This window comes from Rhinopithecus roxellana, chromosome 4, assembly GCF_007565055.1.
Source record: "Rhinopithecus roxellana isolate Shanxi Qingling chromosome 4, ASM756505v1, whole genome shotgun sequence".
NCBI classification, from domain to species: domain Eukaryota; kingdom Metazoa; phylum Chordata; class Mammalia; order Primates; family Cercopithecidae; genus Rhinopithecus; species Rhinopithecus roxellana.
Window position 1 is genome coordinate 138,619,463 of NC_044552.1, and position 24,733 is coordinate 138,644,195.

Here is a 24,733-nt window from a genome sequence, read left to right on the forward strand (position 1 = left end):
AAACTTTTATAGCAATTTAATATTATTGCAACAACTAAAGCACATGATTTTATATTTTAGAAAAGTATTGGTCAGTGATGGGCTGGGTGGAAATACTGATCTTTCACTACAGACACTTTGAGAAGTATTGACCTAAGCCATTATAAAATAAAATATGGGGGAGAATACCTGAGAACTGCAATTTGTATGTGTATATTGGATGAAGGGCTTAAGATGGTGTATCTTTACACTTCTCTTGTGACATATAATGAGTAATTTTATTTGCATTAAAGTCATTGGGGAATTACAACTAAATTTTCAGTCCTAGGATTTGACTATTGTATTAGTTTTCATGCTGCTGATAAAGACATACCTGAGACTGGGCAATTTACAGAAGAAAGAGGTTTAATCGGACTTAACAGTTCCACATGACTGGGGAAGCCTCACAATCATCATGGAAGGCAAGGAGCAGCAAGTCACATCTTACATGGATGGCAGCAGGCAAAGAAAAAAAAAAAAAGCTTGTGCAGGAGAACTCCCCCTTATAATACCATCAGATCTCACCCACCACCAGGAGAACACCATGGGAAAGACCTGCCCCCATGATCCAGTTACCTCCCACCAGGTCCCTCCCACAGCACGTGGAAATTCAAGATGAGATTTGGGTGGGACACAGCCAAACCCTATCAACCATCTTTTCACATGAAAAGTAATACTGCAGCTCTGCTGATGAAACTTCTGCAAAATGTCCCTTCTCATTTTTTAGTAATTTAAGATTTTGCTTTTAATATTCTGTGTTTTTGTGTGTCTTAAGCTATATGAACTCTTTTTAATCATACTTAAATATTTAGGAATTTATTGCCTAAAAAAAAAATGTAAGAAAGTTCAAATTAATTACCTGAACAAACTTTTTAGCTGTAGATGCATACAAGAGTTATAAACCTTACAAACTTAGCTGGTCATTATTAATTGGCTTTTTTATAGCAAATAAGAAAAGATTATCTGAAGGATGTGTATGTTAAGATAATATTGCTTAAAAATTATGTTATTAGGCTGATAACCCCTATTTTCATTAATAGAAATTACTACTAAATTGCTTTGCAGGTTAATCTTCCTCATGCACTGAGTATTGTATATCTTCAAAATGAATGCTATTTTATATCTTATTCTGGAAATCTTGCTAAGGAAAGAAAAAAATGTTCCTGCTGATAAAATGTATGCATGTGTTTTATTCCATCTACCACAAGTACATTCTTTCATTCATTGATTGGAATTTTGTTATTTTATATGAATTTTATGTGCTTTCAGAAAATCCAGTCAAGTTGATATTTTCCCTGAGTTTAATTTGGTTTTGCTATCCTTCTGATTTCTGAGAAACAGAACTAGAAATGTTTTAGGTTGTGTTCACTATAACCTTCATTCCGTATATGTTACTGTTAGTATTTAACTGTTTAATTAGCTATCAAAGTTCATGACTTTACTTGTTTAATGTGCTAGTCTTTTGTATCTAACATACCTACAGATATTGCTTTGTGTGTATGCTGTGTTTGTGTTTATGGTTAAATCTAGTATTTAAAAGTTTTAGAAACCATGGATTGATAATGAAATAGCTTGTATCATTTTTAATTTATTACCAGTCTTTAAATATTATGTTTAAACACTTTGATCATGAGTCCAACTGTAGCCTCACTATTGTAAGTTATGTGTTGTCCAGCATAGAGACATATATAACACATAGTTCCTGCTCTCAAAGAACTTTCCTGGTAGGAAAATTGCATAGCAAATCCTTATATAAAACAAAAATTAATTTGATGTGCAAGGTTAAGATTATTTTGATTCACATATTTAAGTTCCTATTTATTGTGAGTTCTTCACAGTACTTCACAATACTGCTTTATGCTTGATTTGCTGCTCTTAGTCTAAAGTATGAAGGGACAGTAGTGTGCCTCCCACCCCCCACCATATTCACCGGGGATATGTTCTAAGACCCCCCGCTAATGGATGACTGAAACTGCAGATAGTACCAAACTCTGTAAATTCTGGGGTTTTTTTTCTATACATATATACCAATGATAAAGTTTAATTTACAAATTAGGCATAGTACTCTTGCGCTTTACAGCTATTATTAAGTAAAATAAGGGCACAAGCGCTGTGCTACCACAACAGTCAGTCTATAACCCACATAGCTACTAAGTGTTTAATGGGCAATTGTCATCTGTAGCGTGGATACACTGTACAAAGGGAGGATTCACTTTGTTCTGCGAGAGGTTTTATCATGTTACTCAGAATGCTATGCAATTTAAAACTTATGAATTGTTTATTTCTGGAATTTTTCATGTAATATTTCCAGACTGTGGTTGACTGAGGTTAACTGAAATCCCACAGACAGCAAAAATGTGGATGGGGGTGAGGAAGAAGTATTGTATGACTGTTTTTTTCCCCCCACATAAACTTTATATTAAGTCCCTTAGCATCAAATATCCAGTTTTAAAGAGAAAAATAGATTATCTTATTTTGTTCACTACTCTCACCGTCCCAATTGGGAATGAAAGTATCATGAGGTCAGGGATGTTCTTTCTAGTCAGCACCTAAACATAGTGCTTGGCACATGATACGCTGAAGCAAAATCATTTCATGTCAAATGAAATCACATTTAAGGTGATTACTCTCTCCAAAGATAGGATTTGGGACTTGTTTTCATTTTTGTGGATAAGATAATTGAAGTAGAGAATTGGGAAACTCATATTGCCTCTCTTTGGCACAACCTTAACCAAGGAAATTTTGATTTTATACATCAAAAGATTTGTAGCTTTTTTCAGTACAGATTTTACTCATTAGCTATATTCTTTAGTGGTTTTTAACCTTTTTGTTAAAAAAAAAAATTGTTTGAGAACATTATGAAAGAAGTAGACTCTCCCCAATAAAATGTAAGACATGTAAATTTTACATGTAATTTAAGGTGATTCATATATTTTGAGCATACAGTTCACCTGTTTAGAGTATATAATATAGGCTGGACACAGTGGCTCACACCTGTAATGTCAGCTCTTTGGGAGGCCAACGCAGGCGGATCACAAGGTCAGGAGTTTGAGACCAGCCTGGCCAGCATGGTGAAACACCGTCTATACTAAAAATACAAAATTAGCTGGTGCATGGTGCCAGGCGCCTGTAATCCCAGTTATTCGGGAGGCTGAGGCAGGAGAATTGCTTGAGTCCAAGAGGCGGAGGTTGTAGTGAGCCAAGATGGCGCCACTGCACTCCAGCACTCCAGCCTGGGTGACAGAGTGAGACTCTGTCTCAAAAACAAACAAACTATATGTGTGTGTGTGTGTGTGTGTGTGTATGTATGTATATATATATGTATACACACATATATATATATAATATGATGGTATTCAATATATTCAGAGTTGTGAAACCATCACTACAATCAATTTTAAGACATTTTTGTCATCCCAAAAAGAAACCCTATATTCATTTTGAGTTCATTCTCCATTTCACACCAATTCCTCTTTTCTTCTTCTCCCCCCACTCTAATCAACCACTAATTTACTTTGTCTCTATGGGTTTTTCTATTCTTGACATTTCGTATAAATGGAATCATATACTATGTGGTCTTATGTCAGTGGTTTCTTTCATTTATAATGTTTTCAAGGTTCATGTGTGTTATAGCTTGTATCACTATTTCATTCTTTTTTATGACCAAATAATATTGCATTGTATTTTAGTTATTTGTGTGTCAGTTGATGCATACTTGGGTTATTTCTTCTTTTGGCTATTATGAATAATGCTTCTATGAGCATTCACACAAGTTTTTTAGTGGACATATATTTTCATTTCTCTTGTGTCTACACCGTACCTAGGAGTGGAATTTCTGGCTTACAGTAATTCTATGTTGAACCTTGGAGAACTACTAGTAGACTGTTTTCCAAAGGAGCCATACCAATTTATGTTCCTCCAGCAGTGTATGAGGGTTCCAATTTCTACATGCCACACTTATCTATCTTTTTTATTATAACCATCCTAGTAGGCGTGAAATATTCTTGTGGTTTTGATTTGTTTCCCTAATTATGTGGAGTGTCATTTTATGTACTTATAGACCATTTGTACATTTTCCTTTTAGAAATGTTCATTCACATCTGTTGCCTACTTTTGAATTATTTATCTTTTTATTATTGACGTTGAAGAGTTTTTTTACTATCTAAAGTCTCATCAGATTTATGGAGGATTTGTTTTCTCCCATTCTGTCAGTTGTCTTTTCACTTTTTTGATGTTCTTTGCAACACGAAAGTTTTACTTCTAATGAAGTCCAATTTATTTTTTCTTTCGTTGCTTGTGTTTTTGGTTTTCTATTTTATTTTATTTATTTTATTTTTTTGAGATAGAATCTCACTGTGTTGCCCAGGCTGGGGTGCAGTGGCGTGGTCTTGCTCACTGCAGCCTCGGACTCCTGGGTTCAAGTGATAGGCCTGCCTCAGCCTCCCGAGTAGCTGAGATTACAGGCATGAGCCACCACAACTGGCTGACTTTTGTATTTTTAGTAGAGACAAAGTTTCACTATGTTGGCCAGCCTGGTCTTGAACTCCTGACCTCAAGCGATCAGCCTGCCTCGGCTTCTCAAAGTGCTAGGATTATAGGCGTGAGCCACCATGCGTGGCTGTCAGTTTTATTTCTAAGAAGACTTTGCCTAGCCACAGGTCACAAAGATTTAATCCTACATTTTCTTCTGAGTGTTTTATAGTTCTAGCTGTACATTTAGATCTCTGATCTATTTTAAAGTAACTTTTGTATAGATGTGAAGGAGTCAACTTTGTTCTTTTGCACATGGGATATTCAGTTATCCCAAACTACTTGTTGGAAAGACTGTTCTTACCTTGGTTGAATTGTGTTAGCATCCCCTAAGGCCCACTCTTAGACCTTCCTGTAGGTCCATGCACCCAGCTCTAAAGAAAGGTACCGAGTTAGTTAGAAGTCAGTTGGGATACCAGAAAAATTAAAGGGGAGCCACACTGGTTTTTAAGTAGAACCTTAATTAAATTCTTCCTATTACCCTAGATTATGTATTGCTTTATAACAAATTACCCCTGAACTCAGTGGCCTATAACAAAATCTGTGGGTCTTGAATTTGAGAGACTTAGCTTATGTAATCGTGGCTTCAGGTTGCTCATGAAGCTACAGTCAGGATGCCATTTGGGGCCACAGTCAAATTAAGGCTTGGCTGAGGATGGAAGAGCTGCTTCTAAGGTGGCTCAATCACATGGCTGTACAGAAAGCTTTAGCTCCTTGTCACGAGACCTCCCTTCTCCATAGGGCTCCTTGAAAGTGTCTTCATGATGTGGCAGCTAGCTCCCTTGCAGAACTAATGATAAAAGAGTAAAGAGGAAACCAAAGTGCTTTTATAACCTGTTGGCCATTACACATTGTCTCTTCTACCCTATTCTTTTCATTAGAAATGAGTCACAAAGTTGACCCTAAGGTGCTGGGGGATTAGGCACCACTTTTTCAAAGAAATATCAAAGAATTTGTGGATTTGTTTTTTTCACTTTAATAGAGACAGAATCTTGCTCTGTCACCCAGTCATATTTCACTGCAGCCTTGATCTCTTGGGCTCAAGCTGTCTTCTCACTTCAGCCTCCTGAGTAGGTGGGACTACAGGTGCCACCCTGCCTGGCTCATTTTTATTTTTATTTTTTTTAAAGACAGGATCTCACTGTGTTGCCAGTGCTGGTCTTGAAACCTTGACCTTAGGCCGTACTCCATCCTCCAGCTTCCCAAGTAGCTGGGATTACAGGTGTGAGCCACTGTACTCAGCTGTGGACATACTTTAAACCACCACATGTTCTTGTCAGTTTTATTCGAAGTAAAGTCTAATTCTAACAGCTAATGGGCCTTCATATTAGATGCTCACTTACTACTTAATAAAATGATCTCCAAGTCATTCTTTTTTTTCTTTCTTCCCCTGTGTTCTTGATTCTTCCAATCTAACCAGACTTAGTGTATTTTAGGATCAAAACAAAGTAGAGGAGCATATATGTATTTATATACACACACACACACACGTATCAGAAATGTTACATAAACAAATATGACAGAGAAATAACATGATTTCTAAATTGAAGTAAGTAGAAGAAAATTTTCTAAATTGAAATAAGTATGAGAAAATTTTACTTACTAAATTTTCACAGTCGTTTTTCCAATTCCTAGGAAGGAACACACAAGTAGTTATCTTTCAGGCTGTCTTTGAATACTTCCATGACCCTGAACACTAGCTGAGGAGAGTTTCAACCACTGCTAACAGTAAGAAACATTTTCAAGTTAGTCATTACCTTTGTAGTAAGATCATATGAACCCATTTTAATACTTTGTAACCTTGGTTCCTCCTGCAAACTCTTTTGTAGGTAATGACTTTACATGAGTTTGGAACTGGTCTCTAGTGGGAAGTTGTGGGAGGATGAACACAGAAGAGCTGGAGTTATTGAGTGACTCCAAATACAGAAACTATGTAGCCGCAATTGACAAAGCACTAAAGAATTTTGAATACTCCAGTGAATGGGCAGATTTGATATCAGCACTTGGAAAACTTAATAAGGTATGTCTGTATTATCCATTTCATAGAAGGAGTAAAAATTAGAAATCTGTGTTTGTACTTGTTAGATTTCTCTAAATCTTGAAGTAAGAATGCAAAAACATAAATGAACCTTAGATTACTGTTGGTAGTGCTGTTTTTCTTCATGAGTTGCATGCCTGTGTACTCAAGCACATTGTTAAGGCTTTGGAAGTTTTAATTCAAAGAAATAACAGTGCTTGAAAAATATAGTTATCGCCATGATTATTAGCTATAAAAACAAAAGAAAAGCAAATATGCTAACTATGAGAGCTAGTAATTTTCCATAATGGAGCATCAGATATGGTGCTGGAATTCCTGGCAGCAAAATGAATTTCCTATAAATGGAAAGCAATAATTCCTGTGTTCTTTCCAAATGGTATATAGCAGAAGGAAACATTTTCTATCCTGGCAAGCTATAGTTATAATTCGGTACTTTTTACAAAGGCAATTATATACAAGCAGTTGCTTATGCTTTGCAGCTTGTCCTTGAGTAATTCTTCTTGACATGTCTGGTTTTTATTCCGTTGTTGTTGTGGCATCATTGATCAACTTCTGGCTCTTCATTTTGACCTTTTTATTTTTTAAACATCAGTTTTTTTCACCGCATACCCATAGTGAAGGCTTTTTTTTTTTTAATTGTTATTGAATGAGAGTGCTTCTAAATATTAAAGGGCTTAGATAGGAAAGGAGTGGTCTTCCAAAAACTATTTTTTATTTTATAATAAATATAATAGAGACAAGATTCTGTCTCTATTAAAGTGAGACAAGGTCATACTCTTTCACCCAGGCTGAAGTCCAGTGTGGCATGATCATAGCTCATTGCAGACTCCTGGGCTCAAGGGATCCTCCCACCTCAGCCTTCTGAGTAGGTGGGACTGCAGGCATGCCACCATGCCTGGCTAGTTATTATTTTTGTTTTTTTAGAGACAGGATCTCACTATGCTGACCAAGGTGGTCTTGAACTCTTAGCCTCAAGTGATCCTCCCACCTCAGCCTCCCAAAGTGCTGGGATTACAGGCATTAGCCACCACACCCAGCCTATCAAATAGCTTAACGTACAAATTAGGAAAGAAATTTGTCTTAAAATACATACTAAGATGTGTGGGGAAAAGAATACATATTGTTTTTCCTCTGCTTTCACACCACAACAATCAATGCAGAAGACTTCTATAACCCTAAAACAAGTGATTTCTCCCTTACCAGCAAGCAAGCAGTTCTACAGTGGATACCAGCTAGATGTGCTGCAGTTCAACTTGGACACTATCTACCTGGAGATAGTATCAGATCCCACAGGTTGAGGGCTGAGCCTCATAAGACTGTCCCCCTCTTGTGATGCCAATCACAAGCCCCAGTTTGTTTTACCTGTGTTTCTGATCAACTGGCTATAAAGTTCCACAATCCTTTCTTTAGATTTAATTTGCTAGAGTGACTCACAGAACTTAAGGTACTGGTTCATTATAAAAGACATTACAAAGGATACAAGTGAAGAGATGCATAGGGTGAGGTCTGGGTGAAGGGATGTAGAACCTTCATGCCCTCTCCAGGAGCGCCACCCTCCAGGAACCTCCGCATGTGTTCAGCTGGCCCAGACGCTCTCTAATCATCCTTTTGGGCCTTTTGAGACTTCATTGGATAGGCATGATTGAAGCGTGAACAGCTGTGTAGAAATGTGTTAGGACATAAAAGATTTGATCTAATACTAACAGACAAAGTGGGGGAACCCAGCAAGACCCGTCTGTCAGATTTTTCTTGGCCTCTCTGTACAGCATTCCTTCCTTCTGGGTATGGGGCAGGACCCTTTCTGAAATGGAGGTCTTTGACCCACAATGAGACCAAGTAGTCCAGAGAATTTTGTTATGGCCAGCTCTGAGATAGAAAGGTAGAGGAAGATTCCTGCCTTAGGGAGAAAAAGATGAGGAGAGGGCAGGAAAAAGAGAGAAATTGTTTTTTGAGGCCTGCTTCTGAGGCCCAAAGTTCCCCAATATTATAATAAGGGCTGTGGGAGTTATGAGCCAGGAACCATGGATGAAAACCTAGACACACTCTCACTCACAGTACCACACCAGGATGCTAGTTTTCAACCTAATATGACAGATAATCACTTTGAGATCATAAAAAGAAAAATTATCGTTTTCAGTATGTCAAGGTTTTGTCTTAAAATTCGATTCAGAAGCTTCTGTTTGACATGTTAGAACTTCTAACATTTATCATTTGAAGTTTGAATAATTCTTTATTTCTTTTACAACATCCACAAGAAATTCCATCTAAAAGTACAAATTTACTTAAAGGTAGTTAGGTTCTTTTTTTTCTAAAGGGTTCTGAAGAGTCTGTTTCTGAAGATATACTGGGAACTCTTTTTAAAGGCAAGTCATTAAATGATGGAAATTAATTTGCCTAACTAGGTACATAATTTTTTAGATTAATCAATATTCATGAAAATAGATTTCATGGTATCTAGATAACTCAAAGAAGAATACCCAAGTTGTCGATGAAACTTAGCCAAAATTGTGATGGAACTAGACAAGGATTGTGTGTGTGTGTGTGTGTGTGTGTGTGTACTCTTACATATACATATATATATACTCATATATACATATATATATATATACTCATATACGTACATATATATATACACACACACACACATACACACTCTTATACTGCCTTTGGTCATTTCATATATTATGGCAAAAAAAATCCAATTACTTTTGCACCAACCTAATATTTCAACCTGTTTATTCCTCTGTAAAATAAGACTTTGTATATTTCTTTTAAATTCCAGTTCTAATATAGTCTATTCATTCTCAGTCTTCACTTTGTGACGTTCTGTCAATACGTGATTATAATATTGACTTCTAGGTTCAAACTAAAGGATTGCATTTATTATAAGGTCTTCTTTACTTAACTAATCTCCTTTGAGTGGTTGATAAGATAGGATCTGTGTACAGAAATTCTGCCCTGACCATTATTTCTAAGGAAATGTTATGGTTGAAATAAATAAAGCAAAAGTTGCTTTGTCCAGTTAGAAAAATCAGTTTATAAAAACAAATGGGCAGTGATAATCTCATGTATATTTTCTTATAAGCATTAGAATTACTTGCTATAATTTGATATACGGGGACAATGGTTATACCTCTTCCAGGTAACTGTAAATATCTATTGTGAGGCCAGACTTTATTTCGAAGTAGTAAAAATAGGTTGAAGGCTGTAACATTCCACGTTCCAGCTGTCTTCTCACATCAAATATTAAAAATTTACCAAAAAAAAAATCTAAAATGCCTCTCCTCTCCATAAATTTGTTTTGGAAAATATCATTTTTCATTAAAAATGTCACTCTGTTAACAGGTAATGAGTTTATTTTTTAAACAAATTAATAAAGTTCGTAACATTTCCTCAGTTTTAACTTTGAATATGGTGTATTATATAGGCAAATGTAGCTAACAAAACACAAAGACCTACAATTAACATTTTTTATAATAGTATGCTGGAAAATGGAAGTAAAATGAATGCAATATTTTGCTTTTCTCAACTACATTAAAATGCTTTCTTCAAGGTTTTACAAAATAATGCAAAGTACCAAGTAGTACCCAAAAAGCTGACCATAGGCAAACGCCTAGCTCAATGTCTACATCCAGCATTACCAGGTGGAGTTCATCGGAAGGCACTTGAAACATATGAAATTATCTTCAAAATAATTGGACCTAAGCGACTTGCCAAAGACCTTTTTTTATATAGGTAAGAATAATTTTACTCTCTCTATAGATACACAAATAGTATAAAGAAAATGTATTGCTAAACTATTTTATACTTTCTGCACTAAAAACTACAAAATTGAAAATTCCTTAATGATTAGAAGTTTTCAGATATCACTCTTTGTTTTGTTTTGTTTGAGACGGAGTCTCGCTCTGTCACCCAGGCTGGAGTACAGTGGCAGGATCTTGGCTCACTGCAAGCTCCACCTCCCGGGTTCACGCCATTCTCCTGCCTCAGCCTCCCCAGCAGCTGGGACTACAGGCACACGCTGCCACACCTGGCTAATTTTTTTGTATTTTTAGTAGAGATGGGGTTTCACTGTGTTAGCCAGGATGGTCTTGATCTCCTGACCTCGTGATCTGCCCACCTTGGCCTTCCAAAGTGCTGGGATTACAGGCATGAGCCACCACGCCTGGCCTCAAATATCAATCTTAATATTTGAGTTAAGTGATTCAGAAAAATGTAGAACAGTCTTTAATGTCTTTTTGTTTTTTATTCTTAGATACCATTTATTAAAAGTTTTCCTTCAAAGTTGTTGAGACTATAATACATTCTACCTTTTTAAGCTTGAAAACTGGCCTGAGAAAAAGATAGGATACCTTGATCTCTCAGCAACTTTCAACATCATTGACTCTTCTCCGCTTAAAACAGTCTTTTCCTTTGGCTTTCACTGTACAACATTTTTCTGTTCAGTTACTCTTTCTCAGTGTCCTTTACTAGTCTTTCCTCCTTTACCCAAACTCCACACAGAGTTTCTTAGGGCTCATTTAGTGCAGCACCTTCTTGTATTTTCACTTTGTAATCTCTCGTTAGGCAAACTTAGCCATACCCATGATTTATTTTTTATTTTAAATTTTACTGTGTACATTTAAGATACGCAACATGATGTGAGATACCTACAGATAATGAAATAATTACTATAGATAAACAAATTAATGTAGCCATCATCTTACATAGTTACCTATTTTTTGTGTATGTGACAGGAGCAGTTAAAATCTATTCATTTAATAAAAATCCCAAATAAAATATTATTAGTTATAGTCTTCATGTTGTACATTAGATCTCTAGATTTGTTCATGTGACGTTTCCCATTTCCTCCTGCCCGTGGTAACAACTGTTTTATCTTCTATATGCTGACTCCCAACTGGACATTTCCAGTGCTGGCAGCAGCTTTAAACTCCTGCTTGCTTGACATCTCCATACAGATCTTGAAAGGCAACTAAAGTTCAACCTGTTTAAAACTAAATTTTCCTCTTCTCCTATAAACCTGACCTTCCTGCAATGTACTATATTAAAGCTCAATAAATGGTATCACCATCTATCCATTTATACAACCCTCAGATTCGAGAGCTGCACTTGTTACCTTGTTTTCCCCACCCAAGTTTTCCCACCTCTGGTGTACATAGTCTGTTGTTCAGAGTTATGTCTCATGGTGGTTAAGAGAAGAGATGGTAGGTCAAACTATCTCTGTTATCTTTGGCCTTTGTCCTCACCTGCTTGTGTTTGTGTCCTCACTTGCACAACAGAAATAAGATTATCAACCTCATAGGGTGGTTAGTGGAATTGAAAGACTTCATACATGTAAAATGCAGTGGGCAACTTATAGTAAGTTCTTAATACATGTTAGCTACTATTCTGATATATGTCTCAAATACATCTACTTCCCTGAACCTTCACTGGCAGCATGCAGTCTAAGCATCATCTCTAGCTTGGGCTTCATCGCTGACCTAACATTGATCCACCATCTGTTCTTATCCTCTTCTACCCTGTTCTCCACATAGTACCAGTGTAATCTTTTTAATATATTAAATAATGTTACTCTCTTGCTAAAAAGTTCTATTGACTTCTTCTCAGCACACTTAAGAAAAAAAAATAAGAAAAAGGCTTTAATATGGCTTTGAATAATTCCTGAAGTACTATGACCCTGGCTCTGTCAGTGACCTCAACTCTTAATAAACTAAAACTAAACTATTATTATTTTCCCCCCAATTTATTCCACTCAGGTCAACAAGTCTCTTTGCTTATTATTCCTCATTTTCTTTGCTATTCTCTTGCTCTGTAATTCTCAAATCCAGGTCTCTGATCAGATATCAACTCCTCAGAAGACTTGCTCAGTTATTGTCTGAAATGGCCCTTCTTCCACATTTTTATCCCTAGTATTCTGTTCCATTGTGATGTGTTTTTAGGTAGGTTTTTTATTATTATTTATTCTGTTGGTATTTGTTGGACTTTAAAAAAATCTATAAATTGGATAGAAAGGAATGAAATAATGGCATTCACAGCAACCTGAATGGAATTGGAAACCATTTTTTTAAATGAAGTAACTCAGGAATGGAAAAACAAACATCGTATTTTCTCACTCATAAGTGGGAGCTAAGCTATGAGGATGCAAAGGCATAGAATGATACAGTGGACTTTGGGGACCTAGGAGAAAGGGTGTAACGGGGTGTGTGGTAGTAGACTACACTTTGCGTACAGTGTACACTGCTTGGGTGATGGGTGCACCAAAATCTCAGAAATCGCCACTAGAGAACTTATTCATGTAACCAAACACCACCTTTTCCTCAAAAAACCATTAAAAAAATTTTTTTAATCGATGAATTGATGCCTTTCACCCATTTTGGAAAATTTGCAACCACTATCTTTTGAGATTGCCTTCACATCTGTTCTCTCCCCACTTATTAGGTCTTCCTACCATGGCTTCTCCATCTCTTAACCATTCTTTGTATTTTCTAACTTTTTGTCCTGCTGTGCTGCATTCTCAGGAATTTCTTCTGACCTAGTTTCCAGGTCACTAATTCTGTCTGTCTCTTCTTTTTTTAACCACTTAACTTTTCTTTTAAACTGTTGATATAATTTACATTCAATAAAATGAACAGATCATAAATGTTCAATGTGTGGTAAGTTTTGACAAATTTAGTCAGTTTTGTAGAATTTTGTAGCCACCATTCAAAATAAAACATAGAACATTCTTGTCAATGCAGCAAGTTCCCTCCTACCCCTTTCTAGTGGAAACCCCTACTATCCAACTATATGTATTTCCCTCATTCTGCAGCTTTTAAAACTTTCTAAATGGTATTTTTGAAGAACCAAAAGTTCTTTATGCTGTCTTTTGAAGAAAGTTTTTTTTAGTTGATTTATCAACCTTTTATTAAGTAGTCCTTTTTGCTGCTTATGTAAGGAATCTTTGCTTGGTATATTGCTGCTAGAATGTGGAATTACGAAGGTGTTTTTCTGTATTGACATTGTATTCAGAAACTTTGTCAAGTTCACTTGTTCTTTCTAATAGCTTTTGGAATTTTGAGATATAGTCACACTATCTGTGAATGGTGAGTTTTCTCTTCCGATTTTAATAATTTTATATCTTTTTTTGCCTCCTTAAATATTTTTGAAGGTTCAATCAGCCTTTCATTTCTGGAATATATCCAGTTGGCTCATGATTTAGAGTCCTTTTTGTATCACTGGATTTGCTTACTTTGTTTTTTTTTTTTTTTTTTTTTTTTTTTGGAGTTTTACATCTTTGTTTAGTAGAGAATGGCTATGATTTTACATTTTTATCTAATTTTGGTTTCAGGTTTATGCTAAATTTCATATTCTCTTATTCCGTTTTGTGCAACAGTTTTCATAACATTGGTGTAATTATTTAGGTTTTATCTGAAATTTATCTTTGTGGGAAGATTTTATTATAGATTAATAAATTACAGATTAATTTCTTTAGTAGTTATGATACTATTCAAATCTATTTATGTCAGTTTTAGTGAGTTTTTTCTCTCGAAATTTGCCTGTTTTTACTAAATTTTTAGATGCATCAGCCTAAAGTTCATAATATACTCTTATCTTTGTAACATGTAGGATCTACAGTGATGTCTCCTCTTTCACTTTTGACATTGGTGACTCAAGCCATCCTTTTTTTTTTAATTGATCAGTCTTATCAGGAGTTTATCAATTTTCTTAGTCTTTTTAAAAACCAACTTTTAATTTTACTGATCCTTTCTTCTGTGTATGTGTTTACTCTCTCATTTTTACTCAGATAAGCCTTCTCTGACCACCTTATTTAGAACCTGCCTCTGCTCTAGTCTCCTTGTTATTCTCCTGTAACTTTTTCTCCTCTGCTGTAACATTTATCACCATCTGATATGTATGTATGTGTTAAGAGATACAATAACCACGCAATTAAAATATGTACATATATACTCTCCAAAAAATAAACTTTATGAGGTTAAAGAACAAGGATTTCTTACTATGCTTACTATGATTAAGTGCTCTATTCTCAGTATCCTGAGGAACTGACAGATAGTAGACCCTTAATAAATATTTGTTTAATGAATAAAGAAATGCTATGTGTTATACTCAATTCTTTGATATTTTAAAATATCATTAAAGAGAAATGAGCAAGGAAATATTATTAAAGAGAAATGAACATGAATGTCTTTTTTTTTTTTTTTTTTTTTTTTTTTGAGACGGAATCTTGCTCTGTCACCCAAGCTGGAGTGCAGTGGTGCAATCTTGGCTCACTGAAACCTCCGCCTCCCAGGTTCAAGCAATTATTCTTCCTCAGCCTCCCAAGTAACTGGGATTACAGGCGCATGCCACCACCATAAAAAAATACCCAGCTAATTTTTGTATTTTTAGTAGCGACAGGGTTTCACTATGTTGGCCAGGCTGGTGTCGAACTCTTGACTTTGTGATCCTCCTGCCTTGGCCTCCCAAAGTGCTGGGATTACAGGCATGAGCCACTGCGCCCAGTCAAGCATGGATGTCTTAAAGATAGTATGTAAAGCCAGTAAAGATATTTTTAATAGTAGTAAATAATACATTCAAAGAATGATGTTAAGAAAAGTGAGCATTGCCAAATCAGTGTTGCATGTAATTATCTAATAATTGGTAGATTTTCCTTTCTTAAAGCAAGATTTACATAATTCATGCCTGCTACTTTCTACCTCTTAACAGAAAGTTTAAGCAGCACAGTTATTCTTCAGTTGTAGTATACCTATTTTTCTCATCAGTATGTTACATAAAATTAAATCTAGAATACCATTTCTAAATATGGCAGATATTCTTGTACACATACACACACATGTTATGGAGTAAATGATATCATTGTTCTATACTTTTTTGAAGTATAACTATTTTAAAAACTAAAGTTTATATTAAATGTAGATATGTTTATTTTTAATTAATGATTTTTTCATTTCAAGGTTTACGGTTTAACATAATTAAATACAAATACTTTTAAAGTTCTATAACCTATTACATGATGTAATACCATATTGCCTCTTCAAGCGTATTTCTTTTTAATGTGATACAGTGCACAAAGATGTTACTAAGAAGGCTAAAAGTGGAGTTTGAATGCCTTAAAATATTTAGATGAGTATGTAAAGTGAGCTTTTGGTAATATAAATCTGGATTGCAGATTAGACAGATACTGTAGAGCAGTCAGCATGTAGGTGGCAGTTGAAGCCAAGAGAATAATTGAAATTACCTAGGTACATTGTAAATAACAAGGAGGAAAAAAGGAATGAGGACATTTTGAGAGTATTTAGGAGTTTCAGTATTTAAATATCAGGTGGGGGAAAGCAGCCTGTGAAAAAGAGTCAGAGATAGAAAGTGTACCAGGAGGCTGGGCTCAGTGGCTCACGCCTGTAAATCCCAGCACTTTGGGAGGCCGAGGTGAGTGGATTACCTGAGGTCAGGAGTTCAAGACCAGACTGCCCAACATGTCAAAACCTCATCTCAACTAAAAATACAAAATTAGCCGGGTGTGGTGGTGGTGAGTGCCTGTAATACCACCTACTGGGGAGGCTGAGGCATGAGAATCACTTGAACTCGGGAGGTAGAGGTTTCAGTGAGCCAGTTGCACCACTGCACGTCAGCATGGGCAACAGAGTGAGACTACGTCTAAGAAAAAAAAAAGGGAAAATGTACCAGGAGACAAAGCAGTCCTGGAAGTCAAGAAGGAAGGGTGCTTCAAGAGAATGCTCTGGTTAATAGTATCACATGTTAAATTAAATAGGATAAGGTCTGAAGATAGAGCATTGGATCTGGTAGTTGGTAGACATTGGTGACCAAAATGAGAACAGTTTCAGTGGAGGGAGTAGAAGTATCGTGATTGATTAATGATGGAAGGTAATAAATAGAAGAAATTCATATATATATTTTAATAATTGATAGAGAATGGTAGCTTTAAGCCGGAAGGTTAGTTGAATAAAGATTTTGGGATTTGGTTATTGCTGTTACTTTTTTCTTGTTTTAGAATTATGATGAAATATGTGAGTACATTTGTATTAAAAAGCAAAGATGTCAGTTCAGGAAGAAAAAAATTACAGAAAAGAAAAACGATAATGGATGAAGCAGGTCCCTGGACAGGCGGGTCATGGCCCTGGGCACATGGGAGAAAAGGTAGCCTGGAAGAGACTGAGAGACTATGGCTGTATCTTTAGATCAAACAGTACCTAAAATGGGAGACAGAAAAGTAGAAAGCTGAAGCCATTCTTACTTGATGATTTCTGTTTTTTATAAACTGGGAGCAAGAGAGATTCCTTATTCATTTGTTCTTCACTTGCTAAGTACAGGACATGGTACTTGAAACTTAGGATACAGAAATAAAAATATAGTCATGATCCTTTGTTTTCTGATATTTACAGTCTGTTGGAAAAGACAGACATTAAGCAATTCAAATAAAGAATGATAAGCGCGTTTTGGTAAGTAAATATTGTGTACTATGAGAACATCAAATAGGGGACCTAACCTAGTCTAATTAGGAGATAGTCTCTGTAAGGAAATGGCTTCTTAGGCTGAGGCCTGAAAGTTTGGGAATCCCCCAGACAAAGAGGGTGTAAGTAAGGGAGTGAGAATTGTATCTGTCAGAGCAGCATATGGAAAGGTATGGGCACTAAAAAGAGCATAGAAGGTTCTGAAAGGAACTAGCAAGGAATTCTTCAGTATAGCTGGAGCAGAGGGTACAGGAGTAAAATTGATGAGTATATATGGACTGTTCAGAGGTATGTAGTAGCCATTTTTTAAAAGACATTAAAGGCCACATTGGCAATGGGAACTCAGTGAAAGGTTTTACCAAGAGCTGCTTCAGGGCAATAATGAACCAATACATGTTAAAACATGAAGAGCAAGATATGATAGCAGCTGCTTCTAGGTAGCTATCTGGTAGAGACACAATTTGTTATATTCAAAAAATATCTAGGAGAGTGACTTAGAGAACTTGATGACTTTGATAACTGATTGCAGGTTAGAATAGAAAATTATTATTTTTTTTTTAATTTTTGAATCCAGGGTCTCACTCTGTCACCCTGGCTGGAGTACAGTGTCATGATCACAGCTCTTTGCAGCCTCTACCTCCCAGGTTCAAGCAGTCCTCTACTCTCAGCCTCCCAAGTAGCTGGGACTGCAGGCACATGCCACTGTGCCCAGCTAATTTTTATTTTTTGTAGAGATGAGGTCTCACTATATTTCCTGAGCTAGTCTTAAACTCCTGGGCCTAAGCAGTCCTCCTACCTCAGCCTTCCAAAGTGCTTGGATTACAGGCATGAGCCAACTTAGCCAGGTTAGAGTAGAAGATTTTTAAAGCTACTCATGAGGCTGAGGCAGGAGGATTGCATGAGTCAAGGATCAGTCCTAGATTTATAGCTTTTGGTCAGCCAGATAGATAGTGATGCCATATTTTGACGTGACAGTTATTACAGGGAAGGCACATGTTTTGCTGGGGCACATCAGGGGAGAATTCTGTTTCGGAATTGTGAAATATTAGGACTTTGTGAAACAGCTAGGTAGCTACTGGGTTTATAAGTATAAAACCCAGGTGAGAGAACTGGTCTGGTTTAATGGATGTAGTCATTAATATACAGGTATCATTTTACGCCAATCAGTATAACTTTTTCATCAGAAATAAATAAAATATACATATAATTGTGTATGAATTAATATTGTATAGTTATTTTGCTTCCCTCTCCTCTTTTTTTTTTTTTTTTTTTAATAGTTCTGGATTATTTCCTCTTCTTGCAAATGCTGCCATGTCTGTGAAACCAACTTTGCTCAGTTTGTATGAGATATATTATCTGCCTTTGGGTAAAACACTGAAACCTGGTCTACAGGGATTGCTTACTGGTATTCTTCCTGGCTTAGAAGAAGGATCAGAGTACTATGAGAGGTAAGATCGTATTTGGTGCAGTTATGTAATTGAAGTCATGGATTTGTCAGTAAGCATATTTAGGTAAAATATGTTTTAGCATCACAAATGAATTATTCTAGACAATTCAGTATATCACGTGAATATTTCTATAGCAATGAAACATTATAGTTTAGTCTGTGTATCATACTGAAAATATAGCTAGTGGTAAAAGCATAGACTTCGGAGGTGGATGTAATGAGTTGAAGTCTTGCCTATACAGACAGTGAGCTTAGGGAAGTTTTCTTAATGTCTGAACTTTATTCAGTTTCCTCATCTTTAAAACAAACATAATATCCTTTTATTTGTGTTATTCTAATAGCAAATCACCTAGTCCTTTGCCAAGCACATATAAGTCACTCAAGAAAATTGTGACTCATAATTTAAAATAATATAACAGATAGGACATGTAGATTAGTGATAAGAATGGAAGATTAGTCCATGCACTAACAATTTTTAAGTTGCTAATGGGGAAAAATAGCTTAGTACCAGTGCAGTGCTGTTTCACTAGCTGTTGACGTGGTACTCTTGATATCTAACTGTTCAAATGAAGTTATTTGATCTGTTTGGACCCTATTATTATTTTTGGGGAGTTGAAAATTGTAGGCAATGCATGATGGCATTAAGTATCTCTAATATCTCATTACTAATATTCTTATTAAAACACTGAGTTGAAGTAGCAAAAATAGAAAATACCAAACTTACTTTATGAGTAGACATAATTATTTAAATATTTTATTCAAGTACATTGCCTAGTTACTGTTTTTCAGCTGCTCTCATCATGCAGTACGAATCTAATTCTTAATATATTGAATTACCTTTTTAAAGGCTCCTTGGGGAAAAAATAATTTTGTCCTCAAAGCTAATCAGTTGCTTTTATTAATTTTTTTTTTTTTTTTTTTTTTTTTTTTTTTTTTTTTTTTTTGAGACAGAATCTCACTGTCACCCCGGCTGGAGTGCAGTGGCCTGATCTCAACTCACTGCAACCTCTGCCTCCCAGGTTCAAGTTCAAGCAATTCTCCTGTCAGCCTCCCGAGTAGCTGGGATTACAGGCACCTGCCACCACGACTGGCTAATTTTTGTAGTTTTAGTAAAGATAGGGTTTCACCATCTTGGCCAGGCTGGTCTTGAACTCCTGACCTCATGATCCACCCCTCTCGGCCTCCCAAAGTGCTGGGATTATAGGTGCGAGCCACCGCATCCGACCCTCTTTTATTAATTTTACTTTTTTACTTATTTGCCTACAGTTTCATAAATGTAATATGAAATTATTTCATTTAGCTTGGAAATCAGTTTTGTTTAAAATAGTTACTTTTCTCTTAAGGAAGCATGGACTTGATACCACTTATAACTCTGCTAGTTACAATTAAAAATTTAACATAGAAATTGAATAATGATCCTTATAACTGTGGTATCCTATGATTTATCTTGTTAATGTTTTGCTAGGTATTCCATATAAGTTTTATAAAAGAATTTGTAAATGTTATTCTTTTACCACATAGATAAATTGAGGCCAGAAGAAATTACAGTGTTAAGTAGCAAGTAAACAGTATGACTCATCAAATTCTCTTCACTATACTACAGTGTAATAGACTTTTATGTTACTGCATTGTTTATCCTATGTTAAAAATAAATCAAGAGTAATTTTTTTCAACTTTTATTTTGGATTCAGAGAGTACATGTGCAAGTTTATTACTTGTGTATATTGCATGACGCTGAGGTTTGGGGTTTGGATGATCCTTTCACCCAGGTAGTGAGCATAGTATTCAATAGGTAGTTTTTAGCCCACCCCCCCACTTCTTCCCTCTTCTAAAAAGTAATCTTTAACTGTATTCCTTATTAAAGTGGTAAGGCATCTTTGATTTTTATCATAGATCTAATTCATTAAAGTTTTAAACTTTTTAGTGTGTGATTTCAAAAAGAAAGATTTGAAATGTCCTTTTAAGATTTTGTAGAAAGTCAACAGAACATCTATTCTACTATAGGATTACTATTAACTAAAATGTATATGATATTTTATTACTTAGAGTACTTTAACAACCTAGTGAGGTAGATAGGTCTTGTGGTGGAGTGTTTTGTTGTTGTTGTTCTCTTCATTTTACAGATGAGGAGACTGAACTTTTAAGAACAATGAAGTGACTTCCTCAACATATACAGCTAGTAAATGGTGGAGCCAGGACTTAATTTCAGTCCTCTGACTCTAAAGTATATTCTTCTTTCAGTCTATCACACTTATTTCCAGGGTGGGACATATGACTGTAACACGGATGTCTGCATACATTTTTGGAAAAGAACGATTTATTTTTTAAAATATGAGACTAAGTGTTTCCCTTCTTAAACCACTTTATTTATACCTCAGAACAAATACATTGTTGGAAAAGGTTGCTGCTGCTGTGGACCAGTCAGCATTCTACAGTGCCCTGTGGGGTAGTCTTCTCACCAGTCCTGCTGTGCGTTTACCTGGAATCACGTATGTTCTTGCCCATTTAAACAGGAAGCTTTCTATGGAAGATCAACTTTATATAATTGGCAGTGATATTGAGCTAATGGTAGGTCTAAAAATATGGTTGCTCATTTCACAAATATTTCTTTAGAGCCAGACACTATTCCAGACATATATTGAGGATTGTATAATGAACAAAGTTCCTATTTTCATCGAGCTTACATTTATCAAGGAAAATTAAAGGCCAAAATAATAATTATTGTTTTTAAAAGCTTAACTCCAGGCCTCCAGTGATCCTCTCACCTTGGCCTCATAGCCTTCTTTATAAGAAGTGAATTTTAGATAAAGTAATATAGCCAGATTCCATATGGAATTTATGTGAGAAGATGTACTAAAACAGATAGTGAAAGATAATAGGAGGAAAAATCACATTTATTACTTACTTATACAGTATTTTTCTTTTTAATTTCAAGATTAACAAGAGAGGGCAAGCTTTGTATCTCTAGAGTGCTATACTCTTAATAAGAGCAAGGAATACAAAACCCTCAGGGATCATTTTGAAAAATTAAATAATTTGATTGATCATAATTTACTTTTTCCCCATATGATTATGACATTACTGATATTTTAATGCATATTTCTGGTTAGATTTATTGAAGTTAATTTATGTACACCAAAATTAGCCCTTCTTACACTGTAGAGTTACCTGAATTTTGGCAAGTACATAGAGTCATATAACCACTATTGCAATCAAGATACAGAATATTTACATCACCCTAAAAAGTCCTCTGTGCCTTTTTTTTCAGTCACTCCCCTTCCTCTACACTCCCAGGCCCTTAGAAACACTGATCTGTTTACTGTTTCTATAGTTTTGTTTTTTCTAGAATGTTACATAAACCATACTGTATATAAGTGGACTCATTTTTTGTGTTCTTTAAATCCATGTTGGTCAGGCTGGCCTCAAACTTCTGACCTCAGGTGATCGACCCACCTCAGCCTCCCAAGGTGCTGGGATTACAGGCATGAGCCACTGCACCTGGCCTGTGTTCATATACCATTAATCAGCTGATGGACATTTGGGTTGTTTCTATATTTTTTGGCTGTTAAAAATAATGCCCGATTGAACACTCATGTATGAGTTTTAGTATGGACATGTGTTTTCGTTTATTTCGGGTATACATCTAGTAGTGCCATTTCCAAGTTTTTTGGTAACTCTGTTGAACTTTTTGAAGAACTGGCAAACTTTTTTCCAAAGTGACTGCACCAATTTTTATTCCCACTTGCAGTCTATGAAGGTTTCAGTTTCTCCACACCATTGCCAACACTTGTTGTTGTCTTTTTTATCACAGTCCTCCCAGTGGGTATAAAGTGTTCTCATTGTCGTTTTGAGTTGCATTTCCCTAATGACTAACAATGAACATCTTGTGGTTGGTTATTGGCTCTTTGTATATCTTCTGTGAATAAATTTCTATTCAAATCCTTTGTCCTTCTTAAAAATTAGATTATTTGCCTTTTTGTTGTTGAATTGTAGGAGTTCCTTATATATTCTGGATATTAAACCCTTGTCATATATGATTTGAAAATATTTTCCCCCATTCTGTAGATTGTCTTCTGACATTCTTGATAGGGTCCCATGAAGCAAAAAAGTTTTAATTTTGATCAAGTCCAGTTCATCTAATTTTTTTTCTCTTGCTGCCTGTGCTTTTGGTGTTATAGTTAGGAAACCATTATCTAATCCAAGGTACCAGAGATTTACTCTTTTTTCTTCAATGTGTAAGTTTATTAGAAACTGCCAAACTGTTTTCCAAAATGGCTACACTTTTTAAATTCAGGTTTTAAAGTATACTGTTACATTTCTTTTTAATGATTTAATGGAAATTTTAAGCAAATCATTTTTTACTTATTTAAACAAATGACACACATGGAAAAATACTTCCCAAATATCACAAAGGAGTATTCTGTCTAATATTCAAAGAACTACTATAGATAAATAAAAACAAGTAGAAAATGAATCTGAACATATAATTAATTTAAAGGAAATAAAAATAATTCAGACATAAAGAGATGATCAACATTGTAATAAAGAAATAAAAGTTTAAGCTACACCAAGCCAGTTTTCATGTCAGATGGGCAAAAATACAAAAAAGAAACACCATATATATATATATATATATGGCTAAGCAAGCATGTGGAGGAGAAACAAATTATCATGTAAAACTGGTGGGAATATAAGGTGATAGAAACCTAATATAAAGCATTATGCTGTGTATTTATTGACACAGTCTCACTTTGTCACCCAGAATGGAATGCAGTGGCACAATCTTGGCTCACTGCAACCTCCGCCTCCAGGGTTCAAGTAAACTCCCTTGCCTCAGCCACCTGAGTGGCTGGGATTACAGGCATGCACCACCACACCCAGCTAATTTTTGTATTTTTAGTAGAGACAGGGTTTCAACACGTTGGCCAGACTGATCTCCAACTCCTGACCAAGTGATCTACCCACCTCAGCCTCCCAAAGTGCTGGGATTACAGGGGTGAGCCACCATGCCCAACAGCATTATGATGTTTAAATTGTAACTGCACATACCCCAAGACCTGGCAATTCTATTTTGAGCAATTTATCTTACAGATGTATGTTATGTAAGTATTATATATTGCAACATTATTTACAATAGTGTTTAGAAATGTATAAGTCCGCATGATTAGAAACTTGGTTAAATAAATTAGAGTTCATGTATGAAATAAAATACTTTGGCCATTAAGAAATGAAGCTCTTTGATAATAAGGAAAGATCTCTAAAACATGTTAAATGAAAAACGCAGGTTTGGAATATATGTATGGTGTTTTTCTTGTATTTGCAGGAAATATTCACTAGTAAAACTTGCCTACAAAACGGAAGTTGGATAGTTAGAAGTTGTGCTGTATAGTCTTATGTACTTCTTAATTTTTAAACCATCATGATATATTTACTATTCAAAATAATGTAAATATCTTTAATTATTGATTAGATCCTCAGAAGCATACTTTTGAGAAAATGAAGAGTTGTTACATTTTCATGGCAAAAAATTCTCAGCTAATAGACAATAGATTAAAGATGCTGTTATTTCAGGTAGAAGCAGTAAGTACTTCGGTGCAAGACTCAAGTGTACTTGTACAGAGAAGCACACTGGACCTCATACTCTTCTGTTTTCCTTTCCACATGAGTCAGGTAAAATATTAACGCTGATATTATTATAAGGCATTCTTGGAAAACTATAGATTGATAATGTATAGTTATTTTTTAAAGGCATGTGTGTTGAATTCTTGTATAAATCAGTAAACGCATAGAAAATAAGTTCCTTTTTAAGGAGTGGAATTTGTTGTGAAAAAAAAAAAACCTAAAGATAAAAGCTTGACTTATTTGATAAGAATATGGTAATTGAAGTAGATTATTTCATACTTTTGAAAAAAGTTGTAACATATAAAAAGCAAGAGGTTCTCTATTGCTAACTCTGAGTAAGCCAAGACTGAGACCCAGGCCTTCTACCCAGCCATCATCTGTACTGATGTTATGTTATCTTGTTTTGGTGATTTTAATATGCATGCCAGACCCTTAGCAGAGTTGACTACAACTTAAGAGCCACATGTTTAGTCTCTGTGATATTCTATAGTACTTTTATTACAAATAAGTGCAACTAACTTGACAAATCATAAACGAAGTTCATTCCTAGAACTTAATTTAATCAGTGCTCTCATTTTAAAAGAAATGATCTAAATTCCTTTGAGTTCTAAA

General features: G+C 35.3%; 1 protein-coding gene across 6 annotated transcripts in view; it reads left to right on the forward strand.

Moving 5' to 3' along the window:
• The window catches only part of DOP1A (DOP1 leucine zipper like protein A), a 104,834-nt gene that overhangs the window by 26,903 nt on the left and 53,198 nt on the right, over positions 1–24,733 (forward strand). For 5 of the 6 annotated variants that reach the window (XR_004056746.1, XM_030928441.1, XM_010358274.2 and 2 more), the window contains exons 2-6: positions 6,378–6,568; positions 10,140–10,321; positions 18,330–18,500; positions 20,878–21,067; positions 24,071–24,169. Coding sequence is in view for 5 of the 6 variants with exons in the window: in XM_030928441.1 (XP_030784301.1) it covers positions 6,431–6,568; positions 10,140–10,321; positions 18,330–18,500; positions 20,878–21,067; positions 24,071–24,169 (780 nt within the window). In the remaining variant the exon portion in view is untranslated. Of the gene's footprint in view, positions 1–6,183; positions 6,277–6,377; positions 6,569–10,139; positions 10,322–18,329; positions 18,501–20,877; positions 21,068–24,070; positions 24,170–24,733 lie in introns of all 6 variants that reach the window. The other variant, XM_030928440.1, reaches the window with a different exon arrangement.